General features: G+C 40.8%; 1 protein-coding gene across 1 annotated transcript in view; it reads right to left on the bottom strand.

Moving 5' to 3' along the window:
• LOC137767147 (formin-2-like) overlaps window positions 1-23,309 on the bottom strand; it is a 336,850-nt gene that overhangs the window by 223,585 nt on the left and 89,956 nt on the right. The window contains exon 12 of the mRNA XM_068547882.1: window positions 18,559-18,614. Coding sequence (XP_068403983.1) covers window positions 18,559-18,614 — 56 coding nt within the window. The remainder of the gene's footprint in view (window positions 1-18,558; window positions 18,615-23,309) is intronic.

Here is a 23,309-nt window from a genome sequence, read left to right as displayed (position 1 = left end):
CCTAGAGCAGGTGTCAGATCACTGGTGGCTGGCATCATTTCCTGACAAAGATTTCTGTGGGTCCCGAGTTTTCTTGACACTTGTGTTGGCCTGCTACTGGGCAGGGCCTCCTCTCTAGTGGGATGGCCAGTCCAGACTGCAGTGCTGTGGTTTTCTTACAGCTGGTGTCTGCACTCTGGTGAGTGGAACTGGGTCCAGAGGCAGCTATGGGCTCAAGGGTTCTTAAGGCAGCCTGTCTGCTGTTGGATGGGGCTCTGTCCATGCCCAGTCAGTTACTTAGCCTGAGGTGTCCCAGCACTGGAGCCAAAATGGCCCTTGCCAGCACCAGTGTCCATGTCCATGTGGTAGAACAAGCTCCGCAAACAGCTGCCACCACCGTCTATGTCTGCAGCGTGAACTGCAGGGAGAGGAGGTGAGCTTAGGGCCTTTCTACTCTACCATCTTACACATTCTCTCTCAAACTTCTTTTTATTTTTTAATTGAACCATAGTTGATTTACAATGTTGTGTTAATTCTGCTGTAGAGCAAAGTGACTCAGTTATACATATATATACATTCTTTTTTATGTTCTTTTCCATTATAGTTTATCACAGGATATTGAATATAGTTCCCTGTGCTGTACAGTTGGTCCTTGTTGTTTATCAATTCTCCATGTAATAGTTTGCATCTGCTGCCCCCAACCTCTCACTCCATCTCTCCTCCACCCCTGTCTTGGCAACCCCAGGTCTGTTCTCTATGTCTGTGAGTCTGCCAAACTTAATTCTTAAATGCTATTACCTCAGCCAGCTATTTTTCATCATAGGTTTAGGTATAATAAAAGAATGTATAAAACTTAAAAGCCAGGCTTCCCTGGTGGCGCAGTGGTTGAGAATCTGCCTGCCAATGCAGGGGACACGGGTTCGAGCCCTGGTCTGGGAAGATCCCACATGCCACGGAGCAACAAGGCCCGTGAGCCACAATTACTGAGCCTGCGCGTCTGGAGCCTGTGCTCCGCAACAAGAGAGGCCGCGATGGTGAGAGGCCCGTGCACCGCGATGAGGAGTGGCCCCCGCTCGCTGCAACTGGAGAAAGCCCTCGCACAGAAACGAAGACCCAATGCAGCCATAAATAAATAAATAAATAAATAAAATTAAAGTTGCAAGAAGGCTGGGACTACTTTAAAAAAAACAAAACAAAACTTAAAAGCCATGAAGAGGAAGAGGGGGAAGAAGAAGAAAAGGAGGAGAGACTGATCCTAAATCAGGTTCTCACTAAAAATTAAAGTTTTAAAGGGAGAGAAGGGGGGAATTCCAGTGGTCAGGACTCCGCGATTCCACTGAAGGGGGCAAGGGTTCGATCCCTGGTCAGGGAACTGTGATCCCACATGCTGCATGGCACAGCCAAAAAAAAAAAAAAAAGAAATTAAAAGAGAAAAGGAAAAAAGTGATGTTTTCAATTCTGTACAGAATCTGTGAGTGAATCCTTATAAATGGAGGAAAGATAACAAATCTATTTTAGTCAACACAGTAATATATTTTATATACCACCAATTTTGAGATTATTTATATTTTAAAATATTGCTTCAAACCTCTAAATCGTTACAAGTGGTAGAGTCTGCCACCCTCTTTGGCCGAACAATTATATACTGTAAGTCAGCCAAAATTCTTCCATTACTGAGTACTCTTATATGTGGGTGGTGTTGGTTAGTTCTTATAAATTGTTTGAATACTTACATGTCACAAAAGACAAGTTGTTGTTAAAAATAGTATATTCACAAAAGTATTTTTCAAAATACAAGATTATCTTATTCACAGAAAAAGAAACATTACTGTATTAAGGCTAAAACTGTGAAAAAGAAAGCCAAGATATGTCCAAGGAAAGCTTTTGCTGAACAGTTAATTTGCTCATCTTTGAAACTTTATTATGTTTACTGTGTAAGCAAGATACTTTCAGAGGCTAGAATATAAAACCACTTACTGGTAAGTTAACACCATGAGAGTTTATTCTATAAATGTTAATATGAGATATGCAATTCATTTTCTACAATATTCAAATTTTCAAGTTCTGCTAAATCCTAAGGCCACATTACTGGCAAGTTAGGATACCTCTAGACATCTGTAAAATTTAAATTCTGCTCTTCACAGAAGCCTACAAATTCTCTGTCTCATGCTCTAAATTCTAAAACATTCTATGGTTTTGGAGAAAGCCAATGAGATTCCAGATTTACAGTAAGACAACACATGCTGTACATAATGTAATAGGAAAAGAAACCCAGATTTTAAATCGATAATATTATGCACAGAAGTAAAGTGCCATCGATTTCAAGTTTGAAATGGAATTTCAAGTTTGAAAAGAAATTTCAAGAAATAAGGAAATATCAGAACATATGGTGACTGTTAAATAACTCACCTCAGACTCCTTAAAGCAGAACATATTATGGAGAAGAAGAGTGTCACACAGAGAGCTAAAATAGCATCTCTGCAATCCTTACAATGAAAAAGATAAGGAATTACTGAAAATGGAATATTTCTGAACTGGAATGGAAATGACAAGTGTCTTCCAAACCCTTCGTTGCATAGATGAGAAATATGGGGTGCTGGGGGGGCAGAGTTCAGCTAGAAATCATCATCGGCGGTGTAACTTCTGACGTCTATGGCACTGATTGATCATCTCATTGATGGGAAGGTACAGTCACCATCATTAGTGAATAACCAGAGTGGAAGTAATAAACAACATGTCTGGGAAAGGGGTCAGAAAAAATGGAAATGAACAACCTTTTTGGTTCCCTCACATCTTCTGAATGCTCTCTCTCGTTACCTGAGTCGCGGCAAGGTCCTGCACTAACTCTAAAGCAAAATATTCCTCAACTCTCCCAATTAGTGCAAGGAAGAAAAACAGTCTTATCTCAGTATCCCTTCAGTGATGATCCATGGATAAATGTCTCACCTTCTAACCACCCTCTGCGCCAACACGCAACTAGCCTCTAAGGTCATTAAACTTCTAAAGAACAGAGCTCACAGCAAGTCTGGTGGAGTGGCTCAGGGGTGTATGCACGTGTCTGCAAATGAAGGGAAAGCCCTGCAAGCAGTGATCTGGGCGCTGTAAATAAATTATAGCTGGTCGTCAGGTTTGCAAACACAGAATCTATAAATAATGAGGATCAACACTACATCAAGGCAGTGACTTTGGAAGCCAAAGTATTGCCCAGACATAACGACAATAATGATAAGGCAACAGCTAACATTTGCAGTGCCCTACTATGTGCCAGGAGCTCTTCTAAGCACTTTATAAAAATTAATGCATTTAAATCGCACAAAACCCTATGAGACCAGAGTTATCATTATCCCCATTTCGTAGAAGAGGAAATTAAGGCACGGAGAATATAATACGTTGCTGAGGTTCCTCAGGTAACAGTGGGGTAGCTGGGATTTGTGCCCAGGAAAACTGGTCCAAAGCCCAATCCTCAGTCATTATGGGGTGAACAGAAGCAGGGTTTCTATGACTCCCCAACCAGCACCTCTGCTCTAGTCAGTGTGGTCCCTGATATATTTCTTCATTCATCAAACATTTTCTGATCTGCCCAAAAATGTCAGGTGCTATGTTAGATATTGGAGGGACAAGTAGAATAAGGAGAGTCTTAGCTTTAAGGAGGTCAACTGTCTATGAGACATGCGTAACACAACAATTATGGAAATGCAAGGTAAGTATAGGGTCCCAGAGCAGAGGTATCAAAAGGGGTCTCTAGATGGAGGCCTCTCTGGGGACGTGTCTAAGAGGGAGTGAAGTTTGACATGAGTTTAGATTAAGAAATAGGAATTCAGTGAATTAAAAGGTGGCAGTAGGAGTGAGAAGGAAAAGATATCAAAAACAGTTATGAAGGATGCTAATGCCTAGAAAACAAGGGTGTCATTTTAAGGCTGTAAGAAGCCAAACACGTAGGAAATAGTGGGTGATGAGGCTAAAGGCAGAGGATGGCAAGGGAAAGCCTTGCATGTCACCCGGGGGTCGTCTTAATCTTCTCTCAAAAGCCATGAGCAGACAGCAGACATGAGTACCTTTGGCTCCTAGAAGGACAGCTCTGGAAGGCTGTGGAGGGCAGATCAGAAGGGACTGAGACTGCAGTGACAAGACCAGCTGGGAGACCACTGCAGGGACCCAACAGGACTGCAGCGAGCCTGGAGGGATGCGGGGTGTGACCCCTCACGTCACCAGGACTCCCACGCCTGCCATATCCTCCCACCGCGATGCATGCTCATTTCTATATCTGGATCTTCAATCTCTCCTCCATCTGAAATGTTCTCTCTCCTCCCTTCCTCTGTCCAAAAATGATCACTTTGAGGATTTGCTCTAAATTTCCCCTTTCCTAAGAAGCTGTCCTTAATTACAGTTCTCAACAATGTTCCCATTTTTTTAAATTCTGTAATACAACATACACTAAATACCTTGGCCGAATCACATTACAGCTTGCAGATCATTTCATATAAACGGACGGGCCCAAGACTGTACAATTCTTTGTATTTCCTTCAAAACCTACAACTACCTTGCACACGTCATGTCAGCACACGTCCAAGAAGCATCCTTTATAAGCTATGAACTTTTATCAGCTCAGCTATCCCTTTAGAGCAGGTGTCCCCAACCCCCAGGCTGTGGACCGGTACCGGTCTGCAGTCTGTTAGGAACCGGGTCACACAGCAGGAGGTGAGTGGTGGGAGAGCGAGCGAAGCTTCATCTGCCGCTCCCCATCACTCACATTACTGCCTAAACACCACCACCCCGCCCGAGGAAAAACTGTATTCCACGAAACCAGTCCCTGGTGCCAAAAAGGATGGGTAACGCTGCTTTAGAGCAGCTGCTTGAACTGTTTGCCCTTCTCCACAGGTCATCAACCATGTTGCCCAGCACAACGGGATTTTACACCCGCTAAAGCTCAGTAGAACAAAGACACAACTTCATTTCACCTGCAAGTCCTACTGCCCCAGAGAAAAGCAAAAACAATGTGTGACCTCTAATGCTTTTCTGACATTCTCACCGCAAACTGTAACTGTTTTCCAGATGCCTGCTGTTTTTCACTCTTAAAACTGACAAACCAATTTCTCTTGTTTCTTTATTTCTAAAATTAAAATGTCTAATTTTTGTCCTCCCAGCTAGGTGGAGTTTCCATAAAATGAAAATGTATTTTCCAGGGGGCTTCCCTGGTGGCGCAGTAGTTGAGCGTCTGCCTGCCAGTGCAGGGGACACGGGTTCGAGCCCTGGTCTGGGAAGACCCCACGTGCCGTGGAGCGGCTAGGCCCGTGAGCCACAATTGCTGAGCCTGCGCGTCTGGAGCCTGTGCTCTGCAATGGGAGGGGCCGCGGCGGTGAGAGGCCCGCGCACTGCGATAAAGAGTGGCCCCCACTTGCCTCAACTGGAGAAAGCCCTCACACAGAAACAAAGGCCCAGCACAGCCATAAATAAATAAATAGATAGATAGATAGATAAAAATTTAAAAATATATATATATTTTTTCCAGAAAAACCCTGTCTTCCCCGTAATGCATCATGGTGAACACCTTGCTAAAATGTCACCATTTTCCAAGTCGGCGCCTCCACAGGCGTTTCACTGTGTCTCGCCGCTTCCGACTATGCCCCTTTAACTGTGCCAAAGTGTTTACCATGACACCTAAGAACTTTCAGAGTCTGAGGCAAACTTCAAGGAAGACTAAACCGTAATTTTGGATGGCAACCACGTCTTTCCCCCTCCCCTTTAATCTCTCTTTTTCTTATTCTGGTCTATTTATATATAGTTTTTAAGTGAACAGGCATTATTATTTATTCCTTCTACACATATTAAGCTAGGCACTGGGTATGAAAAAGTAAACACAGATTTAGTCCCTTCCTTCTTTTTTCTTTTTTAACATCTTTATTGGAGTATAATTGCTCCACAATGGTGTGTTAGTTTCTGCTTTATAACAAAGTGAATCAGCTATACATATACACATACCCCCATATCTCCTCCCTCTTGCGTCTCCCTCTCACTGTCCCTATACCACCCCTCTAGGTGGTCACAAAGCACCAAGCTGATCTCCCTGTGCTATGCGGCTGCTTCCCACTAGCTGTCTATTTTACATTTGGTAGTATATATAAGTCCATGCCACTCTCTCATTTCGTCCCAGCTTACCCTTCCAGCTCCCCGTGTCAAGTCCATTCTCTACATTTGCATCTTTATGCCTGTCCTGCCCCTAGGTTCTTCAGAACCATTTTTTTCTTTTTTAGATTCCATATATGTGTGTTAGCATACAGTATTTATTTTTCTCTTTCTGACTTACTTCACTCTGTATGACAGTCTCTAGGTACAACCACCTCACAACAAATAACTCAATTTCCTTTCTTTTTATGGCTGAGTAATATTCCATTGTATATATGTGCCACATCTTCTTTATCCATTCATCTCTCAATGGACACTTAGGTTGCTTCCATGTCCTGGCTGTTGTAAATAGAGCTGCAATGAACAGTGTGGTACATGACTCTTTGAATTATGGTTTTCTAAGGGTATATGCCCAGTAGTGGAATTTCTGGGTCGTATGGTAGTTCTATTTTTAGTTTTTTAAGGAACCTCCATACTGTTCTTCATAGTGCCTGTATCAATTTACATTCCAACCAACAGTGCAAGAGGGTTCCTTCTTCTCCATACCCTCTCCAGCATGCATGCATGTATGCATGTATTTATTTATTTATTTATTTATTTATTTATTTATTTAAGCAAGAAAGCCAGCCAGTACTTCACTTTTATTAATAAAAAAAGAAAGAAAAAGATCAGATTGCAGCAGCACTTTCTATAGGAGCTTTTAAACCATATTGCAAAATATCTAATATCCCTGTGCCTCCCTTCAATTCTTTCATGCATAGAGAGACAATTTATCTTCTCTTCCTGGGGAGTCAAGTGCTTAGTTGGTATCAGTTCCTCACCCCTCCTTGTTGCTTGGGTCACATTGTAATATATGACTTGGATTTTATTTTGTTTGTTTGTTTTACATTTTTTTAACATCTTTATTGGAGTATAATTGCTTTACAATGGTGTGTTACTTTCTGCTTTATAACAAAGTGAATCAGTTATACATATACATTATGTTCCCATATCCTTTATCTCTTGTGTCTCCCTCCCTCCCACCCTCCCTATCCCACCGCACTAGGTGGTCACAAAGCAACGAGCTGATCTCCGTGTGGTATGCAGCTGCTTGCCACTAGCTAACTATTTTACGTTTGGTAGTGTATATATGTCCATGCCACTCTCTCACTTTGTCACAGCTTACACTTCCCCCTCCCCATATTGTCAAGTCCATTCTCTACTAGGTCTGTGTCTTTATTCCCGTCTGCCCCTAGGTTCTTCATGACCTTTTTTTTTTTTTTCTTAGATTCCATATATATGTGTTAGCATACAGTATTTGTTTTTCTCTTTCTGATTTACTTCACTCTGTATGAGAAACTCTAGGTCCATTCACCTCACTAAAAATAACTCAATTTCGTTTCTTTTTATGGCTGAGTAATATTCCATTGTATATATGTGCCACATCTTCTGTATCCATTCATCAGTTGATGGACACTTAGGTTGCTTCCATGTCCTGGCTATTGTAAATAGAGCTGCAGTGAACATTGTGGTACATGACTCTTTTTGAATTATGGTTTTCTCAGGGTATATGCCCAGTAGTGGGATTGCTGGGTCGTATGATAGTTCTATTTTTAGTTTTTTAAGGAACCTCCATACTGTTCTCCATAGTGGCTGTATCAATTTACATACCCACTAACAGTGCAAGAGTGTTCTGTTTTCTCCACACCCTCTCCAGCATTTATTGTTTGTAGATTTTTGATGATGGCCATTCTGACCAGTGTGAGATGATATCTCATTGTAGTTTTGATTTGCATTTCCTAATGATTAATGATGTTGAGCATTCTTTCATGTGTTTGTTGGCAATCTGTATATCTTCTTTGGAGAAATGTCTGTTTATGTCTTCTGCCAATTTTTGCATTGGGCTGTTTGTTTTTTTGATATTGAGCTGCATGAGATGCTTGTAAATTTTGGAGATTAACCCTTTGTCAGTTGCTTCATTTGCAAATATTTTCTCGCATTCTGAGGGTTGTCTTTTCATGTTATTTACAGTTTCCTTTGCTGTGCAAAAGCTTTTAAGTTTCATTAAGTCCCATTTGTTTATTTTGGTTTTTATTTCTATTACTCTAGGAAGTGGATCAAAAAATATTGTGCTGTGATTTATGTCAGAGTGTTCTTCCTATGTTTTCCTCTAAGAGTTTTACAGTGTCCGGTCTTACATTTAGGTCTCTAATCCATTTTGAGTTTATTTTTGTGTATGGTGTTAGGGAGTGTTCTAATTTCATTCTTTTACATGTAGCTGTCCTGTTTTCCCAGCACCACTTATTGAAGAGGCTGTCTTTTCTCCATTGTATATTCTTGCCTCTTTATCAAAAATAAGGAGACCATATGAGAGTGGGTTAATCTCTGGGCTTTCTAACCTGTTCCATTGATCTATGTTTCTGTTTTTGTGCCAGTACCATACTGTCTTGATTACTGTAGCTTTGTAGTATAATCTGAAGTCTCGGAGTCTGATTCCTCCAGCTCTGTTTTTCTTTCTCAAGATTGGTTTGGCTATTCGGGGTCTTTTGTGTTTCCATACATATAGTAAAATGTTTTAGTTCCAATTCTGTGAAAAATGCCAGTGGTAGTTTGATAGGGATTGCATTGAATCTATAGATTGCTTTTGGTAGTAGAGTCATTTTCACAAGGTTGATTCTTCCAATCCAAGAACATGGTATATCTCTCCATCCGTTTGTATCATCTTTAATTTCTTTCATCAGTGTCTTATACTTCTCTGCATACAGGTCTTTTGTCACCTTAGGTGGGTTTATTCCTAGGTATTTTATTCTTTTTGTTGCAATGGTAAATGGGAGTGTTTCCTTAATTTCTTTCAGATTTTTCATCATTAGTGTATAGGAATGCAAGAGATTTGTGTGTATTAATTTTGTATCCTGCTACTTTACCAGATTCATTGATTAGCTCTAGTAGTTTTCTGGTAGCATCTTTAGCATTCTCTATGTATAGTATCATGTCATCTGCAAACAGTGACAGCTTTACTTCTTCTTTTCCAATTTGTATTCCTTTTATTTCTTTTTCTTCTCTGATTGCTGTGGCTAACACTTCCAAAACTATGTTGAATAATAGTGGTGAGAGTGGACAACCTTGTCTTGTTCTTGATCTTAGAGGAAATGGTTTCAGTTTTTCACCACTGAGAATGATGTTGGCTGTGGGTTTGTCATATATGGTCTTTATTATGTTGAGGTAAGTTCCCTCTATGCCTACTTTCTGGAGGGTTTTTATCATAAATGTGTGTTGAATTTTGTCAAAAGCTTTTTCTGCATCTATTGAGATGACCATATGGTTTTTCTCCTTCAATTTGTTAATATGGTGTATCACATTGATTGATTTCTGTATATTGAACAATCCTTGCATTCTTGGGATAAACCCCACTTCATCATGGTGTATGATCATTTTCTGTTTGCTAGTATTTTGTTGAGAATATTTCCATCTATATTCATCAGTGACATTGGTCTTTAGTTTTCTTTCTTTGTGACATCTTTGTCTGGTTTTGGTATCAGAGTTATGGTGGCCTTGTAGAATGAGTTTGGGAGTGTTCCTCCCTCTGCTATATTTTGGAAGAATTTGAGAAGGATAGGTGTTAGCTCTTCTCTAAATGTTTGATAGAATTCGCCTGTGAAGCCATCTGGTCCTGGGCTTTTGTTTGTTGGAAGATTCTGAATCACAGTCTCAATTTCAGTGCTTGTGATTGGTCTGTTTATATTTTCTATTTCTTCCTGGTTTCATCTTGGAAGGTTGTGCTTTTCCAAGAATTTGTCCATTTGTTCCAGGTTGTCCATTTTATTGGCATATAGTTGCTTGCAGTAATCTCTCATGATCTTTTGTATTTCTGCAGTGTCAGTTATTTCTCCTTTTTCATTTCTAATCCTATTGATTTGAGTCTTCTCTCTTTTTTCTTCATGAGTCTGGCTAATGGTTTGTCAATTATTTTTATCTTCTCAAAGAACCAGTTTTTAGTTTTATTGATCTTTGCTATTGTTTCCTTCCTTTCTTTTTCATTTATTTCTGATCTGATCTTTATGATTTGTTTCCTTCTGCTAACTTTGGGGGGTTTTTGTTCTTCACTCTCTAATTGCTTTGGGTATAAGGTTATGTTCTTTATTTGAGATGTTTCTTGTTTCTTGAGGTAGGATTGTATTGTTATAAATTTCCCTCTTAGAACGGCTTTTGCTGCATCCCATAGGTTTTGGGTCGTCGTGTCTCCATTGTCATTTGTTTCTAGATATTTCTTGATTTCCTCTTTGACTTCTTCAGCGATCTCTTGGTTATTAAGTAGTGTATTGTTTAGCCTCCATGTGTTTATATTTTTTACAGATTTTTCCTGTAACTGATATCTAGTCTCATAGCGCTGTGGTGGGAAAAGATACTTGATACGATTTCAATTTTTTAAAATTTACCAAGGCTTGATTTGTGACCCAAGATATGATCTACCCTGGAGAATGTTCCATGAGCACTTAAGAAGAAAGTGTATTCTGTTGTTTTTGGATGGAATGTCCTATAAATATCAATTAAGTCCATCTTTTTTAATGTATCATTTAAAGCTTGTGTTTCCTTATTTATTTTCATTTTGGATGATCTGTCCATTGGTGAAAGTGGGATATTAAAGTCCCCTACTATAATTGTGTTACTGCCAATTTCCCCCTTTATGGCTGTTAGCATTTGCCTTATGTATTGAGGTGCTCGTATGTTAGGTGCATAAATATTTACAATTGTTATGTCTTCTTCTTGGATTGATCCCTTGATCATTATGTAGTGTCCTTCTTTGTTTGTTGTAATAGTCTTTTTTTTTACTGTGATTTTTTTAAACATCTTTATTGAAGTATAATTGCTTTACAATGGTGTGTTAGTTTCTGCTTTATAACAAAGTGCATCAGTTATACATATACATATGTTCCCATATCTCTTCCCTCTTGCGTCTCCCTCCCTTCCACCCTCCCTATCCCACCCCTCTAGGTGGTCACAAAGCACCGAGCTGATCTCCCTGTGCTATGCGGCTGCTTCCCACTAGCTATCTATTTTACATTTGGTAGTGTATATATGTCCATGACACTCTCTCACCCTGTCACATCTCACCCCTCCCCCTCCCCATATCCTCAAGTCCATTCTCTAGTAGGTCTGTGTCTTTATTCCTGTCTTGCCACTAGGTTCTTCATGACCTTTTTTTCTTCCTTAGATTCCATATATATGTGTTAGCATACTGTATTTGTTTTTCTCTTTCTGAATAGTCTTTATTTTAAGTCTATTTTGTCTGATATGAGAATTGCTACTCCAGCTTTCTTTTGATTTTCATTTGCATGGAATATCTTTTTCCATCCCCTCACTTTCAGTCTGTATGTGTCCCTAGGTCTGAAGTGGGTCTCTTGTAAACAGCAAATATACGGGTCTTGTTTTTCTCTCCATTCAGCCAGTCTATGTCTTTTGGTTGGAGCATTCAATCCATTTACATTTAAGGCAGTTATCGATATGTGTGTTCCTATTACCATTTTCTTAATTGTTTTGTGTTTGCTATTGTAGGTCTTTTCCTTCTCTTGTGTTTCCTGCTAGAGAAGTTCCTTTAGCATTTGTTGCAAAGCTGGTTTGGTGGTGCTGAATTCTCTTAGCTTCTGCTTGTCTGTAAAGGTTTTATTTTCTCCGTCAAATCTGAATGAGATCCTTGCTGGGCAGAGTTATCTTGGTTGTAAGTTTTTCCCTTTCACCACTTTAAATATATCCTGCCACTCCCTTCTGGCTTGCAGAGTTTCTGCTGAAAGATCAGCTGTTAACCTTATGGGGATCCCCTGGTATGTTATTTGTTGTTTTTCCCTTGTTGCTTTTAATATTTTTTCTTTGTATTTATTTTTTGATAGTTCGATTAATATGTGTCTTGGCATGTTTCTCCTTGGATTTACCTTGTATGGGATTCTCTGTGTTTCCTGGACTTGATTAGCTATTTCCTTTCCTATATTAGGGAAGTTCTCCACTATAATCTCTTCAAATATTTTCTCAGTCCCTTTCTTTTTCTCTTCTTCTGGGACCACTATAATTCGAATGTTGGTGCATTTAATATTGTCCCAGAGGTATCTGAGACTGTCGTCAATTCTTTTCATTCTTTTTTCTTTATTCTGCTCTGCAGTAGTTATTTCCACTATTTTATCTTCCAGGTCACTTATCCGTTCTTCTGCCTCAGTTATTCTGGTATTGATTTCTTCTAGAGAATATTTAATTTCATTTATTGTGTTGTTCATCATTGTTTGTTTGCTCTTTAGTTCTCTGGGTCTTTGTTAAACGTTTCTTGTATTTTTTCCATTCTATTTCTGAGATTTTGGATCATCTTTACTATCATTTCTCTGAATTCTTTTTCAGGTAGACTGCATATTTCCTCTTCATTTGTTTGGTCTGGTGGGTTTTTACCTTGCTCCTTCATCTGCTGTGTGTTTCTTTGTCTTCTCATTTTGCTTAACTTACTGTGTTTGGAGTCTCCTTTTTGGAGGCTGCAGTTTGTAGTTCCCATTTTTTTTTTGGTGTCTGCCCACAGTGGCTAAGGTTGGTTCAGTGGGTTGTGTAGGCTTCCTGGTGGTGGGGACTAGTGCCTGTGTTCTGGAGGATTAGGCTGGATCTTGTCTTTCTGGTGGGCAGGACCACATCTGGTGGTGTGTTTTGGGGTGTCTGTGAACTTATTATGATTTCAGGCAGCCTCTCTGCTCATGGGTGGGGTTGTGTTCCTGTCTTGCTAGTTGTTTGGCATAGGGTGTCCAACACTGTAGCTTTCTGGTCGTTGAGTGGAGCTGGGTCTTAGCATTGAGATGGAGATGTCTGGGAGAGCTTTCGTCTTTCGATATTACGTGGAGCCAGGAGGATTCTGGTGGACCAAGGTCCTGAACTCAGCTCTCCCACTTCAGAGGCACAGGCCTGATACCCGGCCAGAGCACCAAGACCCTTTCAGCCACACAGCACAGAAGAAAAGGGAGACAATAAGAAAGAAAGAAAATAAATAAATAAAATAAAGTTATTAAAATAAAAAATATTAAAAAATTAAAAAGTAATAAAAAAGAAAGAAAGAAGAGAGCAACTAAACCAAAAAACAAATCCACCAATGATAACAAGTGCTAAACACTATACTAAAAAATAAATAAAAAGGACACACAGAACCCTAGGACAAATGGTAAAAGCAAAGCTATACATACAAAATCACACAAAGAAGCATATACATACACACTCTCAAAAAGAGAAAAAGGAAAAAATATATATATATAGCCTTGCCCCCAAAGTCCACCACCTCAATTTTGGCATAATTTGTTGTCTATTCAGGTATTACACAGATGCAGGGTACATCAAGTTAATCGTGGATATTTAATCCACTGCTCCTGAGGCTGCTGGGAGATATTTCCCTTTCTCTTCTTTGTTCGCACAGCTCCTGGGGTTCAGCTTTGGATTTGGCCCCATCTCTGCCTGTGGGTCACCTGAGGGCATCTGTTCTTCACTCAGACAGGACGAGGTTAAACTAGTAGCTGATTAGGGAGCTCTGGCTCACTCAGGCTGGGGAGAGGGAGAGGTACAGAATGCAGGGCGAGCCTGAGGCAGCAGAGTTCAGTGTAACATTGCACCAGCCTCAGGCATGCCGTGTGTTCTCCCGGGGAAGTTGTCCCTGGATCACGGGACCCTGGCAGTGGCGGACTGCACAGGCTCCTGGGAAGGGAGGTGTGGATAGTGACCTGTGCTTGCACACAGGCTCCTTGGTGGCTGCAGCAGCAGCCTTAGTGTCTCATGCTCATCTCTGGTGTCCGCACTGATAGCGTGGCTCACACCCATCTCTGGAGTTCATTTAGGCCGTGCTCTGAATCCCCTCTCCTCGTGCACCCCAAAACAATGGTCTCTTGCCTCTTAGGCAAGTCTCAACTCTTTCCTGGACTCCCTCCCAGCTAGTTGTGGTGTACTAGCCCCCTTCAGGCTGTGTTCACACAGCCAACCCAAGTCCTCTCCCTGGGATCTTACCTCCGAAGCCAGAGCCTCAGCTCCCAGCCCCCACGTGGCCAGGTAGGTGAGCAGACAAGCCTCTCAGGCTGGTGAGTGCTGGTCGGCACTGATCCTCCGTGCGGGAATCTCTCTGCTTTGCCCTCTGCACCCCTGTTGCTGTGCTCTCTTCTGTGGCTCCGAAGCTTCCCCTCCAGCCCCCCACCCATCTCTGCCAGTGAAGGGGCTTCCTAGTGTGTGGAAACTTTTCCTACTTCACAGCTCCCTCCCACTGGTGCAGGTCCCATCCCCATTCTTTTGTCTCTGTTTTTCCTTTTTCTTTTGCCCTACCCAGGTAAGTGGGGAGTTCCTTGCCTTTTGGGAGGTCTGCAGTCTTCTGCTAGCATTCAGTAGGTGTTCTGTAGGAGTTGTTCCACATGTAGATGTATTTCTGATGTATTTGTGGGGAGGAAGGCAATCTCCATGTCTCACTCCTCTGCCATCTTGAAGCTGCCTCTCTCTGGTCTATATTTTAGTTGTTCACTCATCTTGGAAATTGTTGTGTGCTGGGTTTATAATTAACATGTGAGTTCATATCACTTTTTGCCTTAGAGTTCAGAAGGAACATACGTTTGTCCCCCAACCTTTGATATGTCTAACCCATTCTCATGCAATTCAAGTAGCTTGTTTCTGTGTCTCCATCACTATTCCTTCAGAACTATGGTCCCCACACCTTTCTTTTGATCTGACCAATTCTGTTTTACTCTCTGAACTTGCCTCTGCCAAGACACAGGTGAGTAACCCTCAAGTGCCATCAACCAGGCCACCCCACCTCGTTCATACACATTCCTTGATTCGCTCCTAAATAAACATGTTTCTGAAACTAACAATAAATTGTAGTGAGTGGTCATTGTATAAAGTGCATTAGAAAAGATACTCTAAAAGGAGGACCAATAGAAAAGAATACTCAATTTTTCAATTAAGTTTGTAACCCAATTAGGCACTGAGAGGACTGGGGAGGACTGATCAGAGCAGGATCCTGGGGGAAGAGAATTAAGCCATTTTCAAAGGAGGTTAAAACTGGACTTAGATAGGATTTTGCCACTCACCTCAAATCATACACATTTTTCTGACCTTTGAGAATTTAGTTGCATACAACATATGTGGTAAAAGAGTGTTGATCTTGGTTAATTTATTTTCATTATCCAACACTTTGTAATAGACGTGGCTGTTCTCAATTAATCCATACCGTAATGTGTAGGAAGACCCAACTTTCAATTGCTTTGATGTACCAATCCTACCCAAAGCTAGCATTTTCAAAGATCAAATTCTATTCTATTTGCCTTTCAACTAGTCCATTTACATCAGAAAGATGTTGAGAGGTTTAGAAAAATACTTCAAAGCACACATTTTATATATAATTTCAAAATTATTAATTATTATTAATTTAAAATTATTTATATAATTTAAAAATAAGTTTAAAACTGGGTGGTAACCAGTTTAACTACCATATATTAACCTTTAGCATAGGAGTAAATGTTTCTAGAGAATGTAATTGATATTTGGCTATTTATATATTGTAGAATGCAAAAGGATTTACAGTTTAAATAGTATTTCAAATGCCAAAGAATAAAAAACAGAATTGAGAACAGTCCTGTTTCGTTTTATGAAATAACTCTTGAGATAGAGCAGATTTCAGAGCATATTATTTGAAATTAATCAGTAAGTGAGGTCTAAAGAAAGCAGTTTTGTTTTACAACTTCCTGATCCCACGAGACCATGGGTGACAATGCTCAGGGGTGGCCACGCGTCTCCCTCCACAGACGCAGAGGATCCCCACACTTTCCACTCCTTCCAGCTGAGAAAAGGCTTTAGGAATCATGTGTTTTGTCTAGGGATATGGAGCTCTCAGAATTATTAATTACAGGGAGAGAGCAAAAGACAAAAACAATTCCGTAAATTCCAGTGTACTTGGATGGAGAGAACAGGTGCCTGGACGCACACCTAAAGAAAACCGAGAGTGCAGGATGCGCTTCACCTCTGCGGAGGGCCCCACTCTCTGTGCGCATCGCTTTCATCAGTCACACAGCAAACCCGCCGGAAGTGCCCCACTTCTTCTGCAGGGGCAGCTCACAGACAGACAGACTGCCCTCTAGTAACTAAGAAGCAAGGCCCTCTATGTACAAAACAGAACTGTACGGGTTTTTTTAAAGAGTAGTGAAGCACTAAAGTTAGTAAAATCGACACAATTTAGCACAAAGTTAAACATGTGTCTGTGATCTAATCAGCTTCAATCTATGCCTCTAAAACATATCTTGACATCAGTCTCTTATAAATGGTATAAATACAATAGAATAACTTAAAATAAACTTCTCACCTCATCCATTTGATGATTTTGGCACGAGATGGTATTAAACAGCTGCAGTTTGATTACACGTGCAAAAGTCTAATTTTTGTCATAGTGGAGAGAACAGGAGGTGTAAAGTCAAACAGACCTATGTTCATACCATGGCTCTCACCCTTTATCAATTTTTGATCTGAAGCAAGTTTACTCCTATAAACATCATTTTCTACATTTTCAGTTAAATATGAATTATAATAGTTACTTTAAAGGGTTATTATAAGAATCGCATAAGATAATGCAGTAAAAGAACAGGTGCACAGTACATAGGTAATTAATTCTAGTTTCCTAAATCCCTTTTATGGTGGTTACTTTAGGCTCTCATGAAAGAGACACACATCATCTCAGAAACGAATGAGTCCCTATGTAAACTTATGATAAAGAGTCACCGATTCCAAGAGTACATGATGTCATTACTGAGGGCTAGGCTTCAACTGCTTCCCAACAATCTTACCACCCAATTAATTTATTATATTTTCTAGCTTCTAGACACTTCACTGGCAACAAGGAAATGAGAAGGTGTGAAATTTAAATCAATCTATTTCCCCCGTGAGTTTCCAAGCTGTAACATCAGGTGTTTTAAAATCATCCAGTTCATCAGGTTTTCCGCTTATTATTGGTTCAGAGCTCAAGAAACATATATATAATCACTGTAATTTTACACACATGAATATCTACCTTGAATTATTCCAGCTGGAATCTTAATACACAAAGCAATGTTGTTGGTGTTTGGTCACTGTTGATAGTATAGTATACTTTTTGTCCAGGTTTTCTTTGGCGTTATCAATATAACAGAGAATTCAGTAATATACGCCCTGGAAATAAGAACTAGAAAGATCTAACATATTATCCCAGATTACAACTTAGTTATGCCAAAAAAAGTATTGCAAAAATAATGAGAAGATATTTTGAGGGCACTGTTTTTCTTAATTATTTCTCACTTTATTTCTCTTAACCTCTTTTTATTTTTCTTCATTGTATTCACTCCTGGCTAATCATGACACAGTTAATGAACTACCAGCTAAGTCCACCAGGGCCCTTCAAGTGCCCCAGCCTTATGGAAGTCTCTGCTCTTAAAAAAAAAAAGAAGAAGAAGAAGCTGGGAAAACTTGTTTTATGACATTATCCTTAAGAGCATCTTTACTCTTATGAAAGTGACCAGAAAGCTATATTACTGAAAAGCACCAGATAATTTATAAAATGAAGTTCTCAACCAATTTATATCCTTATTTATCCTCCAGGAGGAGCAAACTTTCATGTATGATGCAGGGCTGCTTCTTTTGAAAAGGGAAGTCATTTTATACTTGGAAAGTTCTCAAAAATCATCAGATTCTTTGATTTTACAGAGAAGAACACTATGTCCCAGATAGCCTGAGTATGTTGTCACAAACTGACCAGAAACTGACCTGGGCCTGGAATTCAGGAAGCAGCCGTCTCATTTTCTACTCAGACCCCACTCCAGAAAACACACTTCTTGGTGGGAATTTCTAACACTAAGTTATTTTCAAAGGTAGAGTTGGGAGAATGTATAAATAAATTTTTAAAATGGTTTTATATCTCAAAGAGCAACTGCTAACCACAATTACTATTTCATATAAGTGTTTCCTATTTTTACAGGGAGTGCATTTTGGTGCAAGAAAAAAAGGCATAAAATGTGTCTTCTTTAGTAACAGAATAAGAAAGTTTCTGCAGAAACTAAACAGACACTAACTAATGTTTCATCCACCAAAGCAACTTAAGAATATTATTTGGTTTTAGAAAAGCCCTGGCACATCTTATAAAAAATCATATCCACGTGACTATTAGTGCAACCAGGCCCGTCTCTATACAACACCTGAGCAGCCGCTGTTTCCTGCTGGAGCCAGCACTTGTGGGCCCAGCTCTCCGGCAGGACATGGAACAACATGGATGCTGAGGAGTTTGTGCCCAGTGCCACTTCCAGGCTGATTTCATTCACAAAGTCTGAATGGAAGAAAACCCCCTCCCACCTGACTGGAGTCCCCTGCAGGCTGAGAAACATGGCCACCTAGCTGGCTGGGCAGATGGAAAGATAAAGCAGAGGCAAATAAGACAGAAAGGGATCTGACATCCTAATTAAATCTTCTTACCTGCTGAGCAGCATCTGAACCTTTTTTCGGAGTTTCTAAAACAGCAGATTGAGACTCTGGGTTGAAAAGGAAGAAGACAGGCAATATGTTAAAGAGCAAATTTTCCCATTTCTCCAGTCACAAAATGAAACTAACTATAATATACCTTCAGCCATAATAAGCACCCAAATACCCAGGTTATACCTCCGTGTTATGAGGACATGATTGTATTTGAGTACATGTAACACAAAAAATGACACACTCATGTCATTAGGTATTTCTTAAATTAGATTATCTCTACACCTGTCTTTACACATCAGTCATGATTATTTGTTTCAATTACTAGTTTCTACTTTGTGCCATGAAGTATCTGTCAAGACATTCACTGTTCGTACTATTCACTTAAGTCTGTACAGTGACAGAAGCCAACTCCCCAGCATGGAAGGGTGGGATCTTGGATGCCTTACCTATTGACAACTGACCTTCCACTTTCAGTGAGAGGTAATGAGTGCTCACCAAGAGGCACTGAGTAATTGTCATTTGAGAACCTACAGGACTGAAAATTCTTCATGCTGGAAGACCTAAGGGATAACCAAGACCATGTTTTCTTTTCTTTATTAAGCTAGGGGATACTTTCTTCTAGGTGAAGCTTGCACGGGAGTTACATAAAAACCTAAGAGAGCCTCCAGGAACCCCCAGCGCTCTGTGGATGGGAGTCTGAGAACGACTCCCCTTCCCCATCCTGGGCATCTGCAGTGAGGAACCGAGGCCCCGACACAGCGGCTGGTGGCGAGACAAAGACGAGTCTGTCTCCTGACCTTCATGCTGCTCCCTGCCCCCGACTGGCATGCAGACCAGACACCTGACAGCACACAGCTGTCGCTCTGGAGGATACTTCAGACCTTCCCAATTCAGCAGCATTTTAGTTCATGTATGTGACAATGCATAGAAAAAATATAAGGCAGTCGTGGTTTAAATCGTACAACATATTGCTAAACTACATTGAAAGTTCTCATTTCACTTGGATTAAAGCACAGTCTCCACCTGGACCCACGGACCTCCTTCCATCTGCCCACACCCCTACCTCTCTGGCTCCACACCCGCTCACATGGCTCCAGCCACACTGGCTTTCCTGCCGCCTTGTAACACGCCAGTCCCGCTCCGGCCACAGGATCTCCCACGGGGGCGGGGGAAGAATGTCTGCCCCCGCCCCCACCCGCTTGCGGGAGCACCCCCGTGGCCCCGCCCCCACCCGCTCCCGGGAGCACCCCCGTGGCCCCGCCCCCACCCGCTCCCGGGAGCACCCCGTTCCCTCTCTCTCTCCACAGCGCGGATTCTCTAAGGAAAGCCTGCAGAATTCACTTGTTCGCCGACTTCGCTCTCCCCTTGACTAAGTCAGACGCTGTGAAGAGAGACTTTGTAGATTCTTCCTTAATGAGTCCCCAGCATCCACAACAGTGCCCGGCGCACCGCAGATGTTTAAAATCTGTGTTGAGTAGTTGTGGGAGGGGATGAAAGGAGAGATCAAAGAATGAAGAAACCATGGAAGCGAAGCAGCAGCCCCAGGAAAGTGGGCGCTGGGCCGTCACTAGGCCTGAACCTGAGCTCAGAGAACATCTTTCAGAACAAAATCACTGAGAACAGCATGACGTAATCACTCACCAACACGTGTCACTGTGGCAACAGAATATTAACAATGCAGGCCTTTTCCCAAATACTCCATTTCACTAAGTTAATCAAAACGTTTGTCTCTTACACTGACAAATTTCTACTCTGAACACAGCACCAGAGTTGGCCAGTTTTGAAGAAAGAGTTTTAACATCAAAGTGAGGACAGTTAATATTAAAGTAAATCCAGACTCTTGAACGCTTTTGTTTTCTGCTGGTTTTAGTCACCTCCAAATCCTCCCAAACACGAGAGACTTGAGACGAGGTCCTGGGGCTTTGTACAGACTAGAACATTTTCTCTTCCTGTCTTTCTATGTAGATGGTGCAGGAAGAGCCCACAGGGTCTCCTGGTGGGTCATGAACAGTTTTTTCCCTTAGAGATGCATACAGGGTTTCCCAGCTTTTCTCTATAGCCCTAGACCTTGTGACCTGCCCAAAAAAGCAAACCTCTGGCTCTGATGGTAAAAAGAATGTGTACACCCAACCAGAACAATGAACTAGAAAGACTTATCAATATTACAATTTTTTGATCACCTACACCTAAACTTTGAGCTTCTCTCTATCTAATTCAACGGCTACCTGAATTGAGTTCATTCTCCCACCCTCACCTCTTTCACTACACTTACTTCCTTGAATCAGTGTGTTATGACATCTAGGAGAAATTTATAAGTCAAAATATTCTCTTCAAAATCATAAGCTGTAGTACAGGAGTTCTAGAGGGTCAAGATGTTAAGGTGAAAGAAATGTATAGAATAACTACAAAGCAAGGGGAAAATGAATGAGAATAATCAAGAGAAGAAAGAAAGAAAAATAAACGTCAAGGAGAAAGAAAACAGGGGAGAATAAAAGTAAGAAAGAGAAAAAAGAAGGAAGGGAAAGAGAAAGAGTAAAGAGAAGCATGAAAAATCGCAAAAAGCGCTGCCCGTAGAGGGAAGCCACAGGCCCGGGATCTGCCCAGTGAGCTGCTTCTGAGCACCGGCCAAGTCGGGAGCCCGTGGGCAGGCAGGTAAGAAGCCCACTGGGTTCCAGCATCCTCAGAGCGATGACCCCTCATGCGAACCCCCGGGCCCTTGCCCCGACATCCTCCCCGCAGGGCCTGGAGCTTTCGGGAGCCCCTCCTCCTCAGCCCCGCGTCTGCAGACAGTTCAGACAGCCCCCTTCATCAACAGGACGGCTGCTTTCGGAGTGACCCAGGGAAGCTCTCAAGGACACATCTTAACTGCCAACTCATCCACTCACCCGCCCTAAGGATTAAGAAACTAGACTGGTTTTAAAACATTACTGTGAAGCAAAGTAGGAGAAAGAACCGCCCTGACAAAACTTCAAATGTTCCATGTTTTTAAAGTTACCTCACAAACAGTTCTGGACTCCCCACAATTCCAAATATGTTCTAGAAATGATCTCTCTATCATCACAAATAAGCCTATGACTTATAAAACAAAACATATGTGGATGAGTTTTACATTTGTAGAGGGGACAGCAAGAAAAATAAGCGGGACATGACACTCTGCTAGGAAGGGAAAGTAAATCAAATCACCTCTTTAAATATACAAAATATGCCTTCTGAAAAATGAACTAAGAAGTCTCTAAAAACTTTTACATTTTAGTGAGAAATGCACTTATATAAAATAATTAAATTACGCTTCTTTAATGCTATACATCAACTTGATTCAAATCTAGTCAATTTAATTGAAAGAGAATTCATTAAATTTCATTTAAATAGCATGACTTACAATTAGTGGCCTAACAAATGGTAGATGTCTTTACTTCTGGTATACCCTGTCCTTCCACAAATGAAGATGGGATTAAACATGTAATTTTCCTAAAAGGAGTCAACACTATTCTGCATATTTGATTATTTAATAGTCTGGATCTGCCCGTCATTGCCAACAAAGGTTGTCCACACATGGGCGTTAGCTTGCATATATAAGGGGGAAATGCGGGCTGATTAAAAAAAAAACTTAACATGGAGAATCATTTCCAGGAGACACAGTTGATCTGTTCTAGAGCATTTTATTCCTTGAGAGACGAATGCCATCAAATATCCCCTAGCCCCTTACAGAATCTCTGCTTTACCTCAAGTGAACGTGTGTTAAAAGCATTGGGACAAACCTGGAAATAGGGTGAGGATGCTGTTATTTGCATTTCATCCCACAGAATCTCCTTTATTAAGAACCAGTAGAAACCCTTCTTTTGGATACTAGAGGACAGCAAAGTTGTCCTTCTGGGACTGTTGCTTTTCATTTCACAGATACACAAGGCATGATACAGACTTGTTTCCACTTCCCTTCTACCTTAAACCCAAGGCATAAATTTCAACTACCTTTAAAAACTGCAAGTCCTTCTGAAATACACTTCAGCATGCTAGTTCACCCCAGCCTCATTTTATTGCCCCATCCTAAATTCCTTTCAGTTTAATCTGTTTTCCTCTGTAATCCTTTTGTACACCTCACATATTCATAAGGTGCTCAGATCTTTTATTTTGGAGCCAAGGTGGGTTACCATTCTTTCAGCCAGCATGTAAACGGATATTTTAGGATTTCTACACAAAAAGCTTGTCATGTTTCTACCAGCTCTCCTTCCATATTTTCCTCCAGGATTTTTTGTGTCCAGAACTGCCTTTCTAAAATCAGTCCTCCTTTCACTCTCTTGATCATTCACATTTTTAAAGGAAGACAAGGGCCTTGATTTTCCAAAGACACACCAAGAATGATCAAGTCTCTGTTCACACCTAGACCCTGTTCTCCACACATTCAAAACTAAAGTTAATTCTCTCTTTGTGTAAATCTATTGAATAACTTTTGAAGCTTGGTAGTGAGCCCCTAAAATGGTCCTCAAGCTGTTTCAGCACACAGCACTCCATCAGATACTTGCATTCATATGCTGAGTAGATATTTTATTTATTTTTATTGTTTTCAACAAAAGGTCTTCATTTATTCACTCAAATATTTAAGTATATACTATGCGTCCAAAGCTCTTGAAATGTTGGGAGTCTACACAGAAGACAGATATGTAGAGACAGATAAATTACATATCTAAATAATCCACATGATAGAGATATGAATAAAATGCCACGGGGCTCCAGAAGAAAGAACCACCGTGGCA

Source organism: Eschrichtius robustus, chromosome 7 (genome assembly GCF_028021215.1).
Source record: "Eschrichtius robustus isolate mEscRob2 chromosome 7, mEscRob2.pri, whole genome shotgun sequence".
Classification (NCBI taxonomy): Eukaryota; Metazoa; Chordata; class Mammalia; order Artiodactyla; family Eschrichtiidae; genus Eschrichtius; species Eschrichtius robustus.
This window is presented reverse-complemented; position numbering and strand designations above follow the sequence as displayed.